The 5,763-nt window shown below is 35.2% G+C and overlaps 1 protein-coding gene across 2 annotated transcripts; it reads left to right on the top strand.

Moving 5' to 3' along the window:
* The first annotated feature begins 217 nt into the window (after nucleotides 1–217).
* LOC132043532 (protein XRI1-like) lies at nucleotides 218–4,798 on the top strand. Of its 2 annotated transcripts, none has more exons than XM_059434011.1 (9): nucleotides 218–514; nucleotides 1,708–1,763; nucleotides 1,840–1,974; nucleotides 2,268–2,407; nucleotides 3,037–3,100; nucleotides 3,182–3,284; nucleotides 3,373–3,413; nucleotides 3,547–3,630; nucleotides 4,284–4,798. In XM_059434011.1, exons 1-9 carry the CDS (start codon nucleotides 480–482, stop codon nucleotides 4,556–4,558), a joined length of 933 nt encoding a protein of 310 aa, XP_059289994.1. In that variant the 5' UTR covers nucleotides 218–479; the 3' UTR covers nucleotides 4,559–4,798. The 2 variants fall into 2 exon arrangements, with proteins under 2 accessions (XP_059289994.1, XP_059289993.1); XM_059434010.1 differs by having other exon boundaries at nucleotides 219–514; nucleotides 1,705–1,763.
* The last annotated feature ends 965 nt before the right edge of the window (nucleotides 4,799–5,763 follow it).

The following is a 5,763-nucleotide window of genomic DNA, read 5'->3' on the forward strand; positions in this document are numbered from 1 at the left end:
TAAGTCAAAATTATATTTGTAGTTATAAATTATCTCGTTAAGCGTAAAAAGTAAAATGTAAAATTAAATTGTTTTGTTGTCAAATTTATCCTCTGTTATGTTTTCTGCTAAAGAAACGTCGTGATCCTTAGTTTTTTTTTTTCTCAAATAACGGAGTTTGATGGCCACTATATACTCTCTGTAATGTAATGGACGCATCCTTTGAAAAAATATTTATATATGGAGACTTGCAAGACGCAACAGCTCCCAACATATACATCTGCTAGTAAAAAATTAAAGTAAATTGTTACACCCACTCAAAAAAACTGTACGCGGTACGCCAAGGGGAACGGAGAAAAGCATTATTTTGTGGTTATCTAAGACAGACCAGTCAGTCACTTGTTGGCACTTTTTTCCATATACCCATCATTCTCAACATTTTTACCCTTTATTTACCCTTTTTCTTTTTCATCCATTTTTAAGTTGAGAGGTTAACTGAGATGCCTGATCTACCCATGGATTTCGATACTAACAGGTAGTATCTTTTTTGTTGATTTTAGTATGTGTTTTTGTTGAGACCCAAGTGAATATATTTGGGTGGTTGTTGCTTAAATAGAGCAGCAACATGGTCAGTGATGACTGATGATTCATATGGTTTATCCTTACTTGTTTGGGATTGAGGCATTGTTTTTTTTTATTTTCCATCCGGTACCCGCATTGTCCCCAACTAAATTTCGGATTCATGCCGGGTAATCCCACATTAGGGGCAAAACACACACTCCCTGACAATAGTGACTCCGTACCAAGGGTCTCGAACTCGAGACCTCTTGATTAAGTATAGAATAGTACCCGCCATTACATCACAACCCTCGTTAGTGTTGTTGTATGAAAAATATGGAGTTATTGTTTGTTTGATGGTGCAGTTTTTTTTTTTTTTGGGTTGGGGTTGGGGGGGGGGGGGGGGAGGCTTTCTTTGAGCCCCAGATGAATATGTTGGGTTATTGCTTAAAGAGAGCAACATGGTCAGTTATGATTTGTATAGTTGACTCCAACTTGTTTAGGATCGAGGCATTTTTGTTGTTGTATTATGAATATATTGGGTTAATGTTTGTTTGATGGTTCAGTTCTGTAGTGTTCAACTTTGTCTGTCGTGAAAATGCTCAAAAATTGAATTGTTTTTATCCTTCTATTATAATGGTAAATCAGTATTCAGCATAGGCGGGTGTTGTAGGCATGGCTTCAGGTTAATTTTTATCAAGAGAAAAGTTAATCCTGGTTGTACTTTGTGAGATTCCGTTATTGATTTTTTCTACATCTTATTAGTCAATGTTGTTCTCCTTAGTATTTTTTGATAATGTGCCTTCATTGGATGATAGATAGAAATGGTCTGCTATCATTTTTCCTTATATTTTATTGTAGTTGTAACTGTCTATATATTGTGTAATGGCTAATTTAGTCTAGTGACTCAATTTTATGTTTCTTCCTATTCTGTATGTATCATGGGTGATTGTGTCTCAAGCATTTTCTGTTTCCCACTCTATGGACCAATAAGCGTATGCGAATTTCAACCCTGTTAGTAGATATAAAGATTACTGATCATCAAGAATGAGATTTGTTCAAGTGAAATTTTTTACATGTTGAAGAGGTAGTCAGAACGTCTATATTTGTTATAATAACAAGTTTTGAATTGAACGGCTTCATTGTTTTCTTTTGATGAAAATGTAGCAGTGAGATATGGGATTGGACGTGTGGGGAAACTTTTCTTGAAGACTGCGAAAACTTTGGTACGTTTAGCTGCTTTTCCATAGTAAATTTAAGTGAAAAAAGATAGTTGAGTGGAGTCATTCATATGTTAAACAGGGCTGCAGCCTCAAACAGACGTATCCGAATCTCTATGGACTGGTGTAACTGAAAATAAGGAAGATATTTCCTACATGTTTGATGATGAGAAAACACCAGTTAAGGACTGTGCTGACTTGACTTTCAATGTCAAGGGTAAAGGATCTAAATATAACAATTACTTTCGTCTAGTACAATCAGACCTCTCTATAACTGCCATCCTCTATAACAACATTTCACTATAACAACCATCCTCTATAACAACATTTCACTATAACAGTCATCTGTGGAACCGATCTTTCATGTTATGTTATATTATATGTTCTCTATAACAACATTTCGCTATAGCAACCAAAAAATATCGGAACAAACGACGTTGTTATATAGAGGTCTGACTGTACTCAGCATAGTTAAAGCATCTTAACAAGATTTAAGTGCTTTGATCCCAGATGTTACAAACAAGGAATTGGAGCAGTGCAGAGAATCTGGTAAAGTGGTAAAAAGACGCCGAGTGCTACAATTTGACGCCGAGATCCTGGATAATCCTGGTTCAAATGAAGAGATTGCATTAACTTTCTTAAAATCAAAGGTTACTACTACCTTTCTGCCATGTACTTTGAGATGTCTAGCAAAGCACACTTCTAATTAGGGGGTGTCAAATGGGCAGGTTCGGTCGAATTTGGGCTGGTCAAAATGGGATTAACTCGCGCAAAATTACTTGGGCTAAAAGGAGGGTCATAACCCAACCCACCCAATTTATTACTAAGTTTTAATTTCTTTGTTTGTTCTTTTATGTAATTGTTTAAGTACCTAATAAAAAATTTCTTCTTATTTATTATGGCTATATATAACAAATCAAACCAAAAAAAATGTCTTTTTGAAAACATCTGACAAAGTTTCTATGTTATCTGTCCAATTTTTAGATTGTCTGAAATGGGTTAGAACAAAATGGGTTGAGCTAATATCAAACTTGAATGAGTTGGGCAAGTTATGTTTTCATGGGCTAATGTTGCCACGCCTATGTGAAACCCAGTTAAGAGTGTTGTTAAGCCAACAGATCAGTAGTGGAATTCAGTATGTAAGGAAACCTCATGTGACAATGCACCTTTTTGGTTCTGCTTCATTTTACATGTTTATGTCACTAGGTAAGGCAGAAAAAGTATATGAGGTAGAAACTATTTTATAAAAGTGACTTTACATGGAAGTTGGATAATGCAGGAGAGGAATGCATATTTTGAAGAATCTATATGCGAGGTGTCAAATTGGTTATCCCAATGTACAGGTCAATCTGTGCAACATTATTCTTAACTTATATCTGCTTAAAGTTTATCAAATTCGTTATTGATAGAATATGTTTTTCTAGATGATGCAACGTCATCGGCTCATGAAGGCTTGGATGAGTCATCTGAAGAATGGCTCACTGATTGCTTTAATGATCCTGAGTTGCAGATTGGTTCCGAGGATATGTAACTTTTCATCCTTAGCCTTCTGTGCTCATAACGACTTTTAGTTATGCCCTGTGTGCTCTGCTCTAACACATACTTAGTTTAACAGGAACACATCTGGAGTATCCGATGTTCAAGCGGACACAATGGGTAGACATCTCTCTTTCCTTTGAGTGATCTCTTTCGTTCTGTTCTATATTTTTCATATGCTGGTGTTCTTGTCTTTCTGTTCACGTTATTCTAGTTTAATATTTTATTGATGTCAGCTTATTATCTCTTTCAGAGGTTGTCAATTCCCCGCCAGAATGCGAGATAACTATGGTTAAAAGCAGTCCTGCTCGTACTTGTGGAAACATTGTTATCAAAGGTTAGTACTTTATCTATAATTACACTTTGTCGGTTGGTTGCTAATTAGAGTTATGCATGTATTAATAATGCAAAGATTAGTTATGTAGGGTTTAGTTAGTCATGTATTAGTTTTATGTTCTACCCTGCATAAATAATACATAGATTCCCCCATAACTTATACATGTAATTAGTTATGCGGGATTGTAAACTGGTAACCAAACGCCCTACTTGGTGTGCTGAATTTTATACATAACAACTAAAGAGTATCAAACTTGGTACTAATTTATGCTATTTTAATACATGAAGAACTTACTTTTTTACCAGCAACCAAACGACTCCTTAGTACTTTATTCAGGGTTAAACTTATTAAATCGAGTCTCAAATAGCTGAAAATTGATTACATTGAGAAGAAATCCCCTTGTTATAATATTCTCAATAGTACTTTTTTACCAGCAACCAAACGACTCCTTAGTACTTTATTCATGGTTAAACTTATTAAATCGAGTCTCAAATAGCTGAAAATTGATTACATTGAGAAGAAATCCCCTTGTTATAATATTCTCAATAGTATGGGCAGGTCAGTGTTATTTTTTCTTTTCACTTCATTTATATTGCATGAAATCACATGGCAAACGCTACTGAGCTCATATTATTAACTGACTATGCACTCAGGTAGGAATTCACACATTCAAACTCCCGAACAAGGTGCGTCTTCTGTAGTGTACCCGTTTGGATTTATCAAACCCTGCAGCGTTCGAGGAGACATGACTTTAAAAGAGATTAACAAAAAGATACACACTCCGCCACCATCTAAATCAAAGCAAAGGAATCAAGATCCACCTTGTTATCCCACATCAGCTTTTTCCGGAAAGCCTGTCATTGGCAAGACGAAAATTCACATAGAGGGTGGAAGGGGCAGCATTACAATCATGAGAACTAAAGGGTGATTTTTTGAAATGTTTTATCTTTTTTTGACAAACTTTAGCATGGCATTGCTCCAAATTCCCTTGAAAGAGCAATTTCATGGTAGTGTTTGGGTCTTTGGCACATAAGTTGATTTGTGGATTAGTCTTTATTAGGCAGAAAATGGGGAGACTTGCTAGTGGATCAGTCTCCCATTATTTTGGGATCTCCATGTATATTGGGTAATTAGATGAATGACTTATGTATTTTGATTAAGTAGCAAATTCTTAGCGCTCGAACTCTTAAAGAGGTGTTGCCTAATCAATTAGGCCAATATATATTTCGAAACTTGCCCTCCCTGCATAATAAGGTCTGACACGTCTACTCTCTTCTGCATTTTACCGTGATGTGGGATTTCACTGGGTTGTTGTTGTTGTTGTTGTTATCCCTGGGCTATGCAATGAGCTTTAAATGAAGAAGTGAGGATTCATATAGCAGATCTCAACTATTTGAGACTGCTGCATAGTTGTTGTTATCCCTCATCCAATGTAAGCGTAATATCACAGGATTCTTCACATGCAATGTCAATGGATTTTGTTAACAAATTACATAACTGGGATTGTTATGTCAGTATTTATCTTTTTATGCTTGGCCATTGGGAGAATGAAATTTAACTGACCGAATTTGCGTAAGTACAGTATCTTTTGTTTATTGCAAAATAGGCTGATTTTGAAATGCCGTCGGCTTGCCAAGCTGTGATATTGCGAAAGGTGAGAATTTCTCTTTCTTTGTATCATTCTAATTTTATTGGAAGGGATTAGAAATGATCTCTGAGTAAAAATAACTGCATTGGCTGATCTTCTTGAGTAAAAATTAAAATATTTATTAATGACAGTTAATGCCTTACCCTTCAAAAAAGGGAAAAAATCGAACCCTTCAAGTTTGACCATCTGATCATATACTTGGATCCATTCTATTATAGGAAACGATACGATAACTCAGAAGTTAGAAATTTCTTTTTGACCACTTAATGAATAATATGAAAATGCTAATGTCTACTTATTCGCAGAGATTTTGGGATCTTGTAATTGATATTTGAATGCACTGATTAGCGGAGAGTAATAACTTTTGGTATATTAATCTTTTGAAATGCTTGCAATAATATGGGCAAGACAATCGTTATGTAATAGTAAAGTTAAAGGAAAGCTTCTAATTAATTATGTTATGCAAATCTTTTTCAATGGCAAAT

The sequence above is a fragment of the Lycium ferocissimum genome, unplaced genomic scaffold (assembly GCF_029784015.1).
Source record: "Lycium ferocissimum isolate CSIRO_LF1 unplaced genomic scaffold, AGI_CSIRO_Lferr_CH_V1 ctg258, whole genome shotgun sequence".
Lineage (NCBI taxonomy): Eukaryota > Viridiplantae > Streptophyta > Magnoliopsida > Solanales > Solanaceae > Lycium > Lycium ferocissimum.

Coding starts and splice junctions, on each gene's coding strand:
- LOC132043532 (XM_059434010.1), top strand. CDS start 480: ATGCCTGATCTACCCATGGATTTCGATACTAACAG. Junction 515..1,704: donor ATGGATTTCGATACTAACAG/GTAGTATCTTTT, acceptor ATGAAAATGTAG/CAGTGAGATATGGGATTGGA. Junction 3,414..3,546: donor TGTTCAAGCGGACACAATGG/GTAGACATCTCT, acceptor TATCTCTTTCAG/AGGTTGTCAATTCCCCGCCA.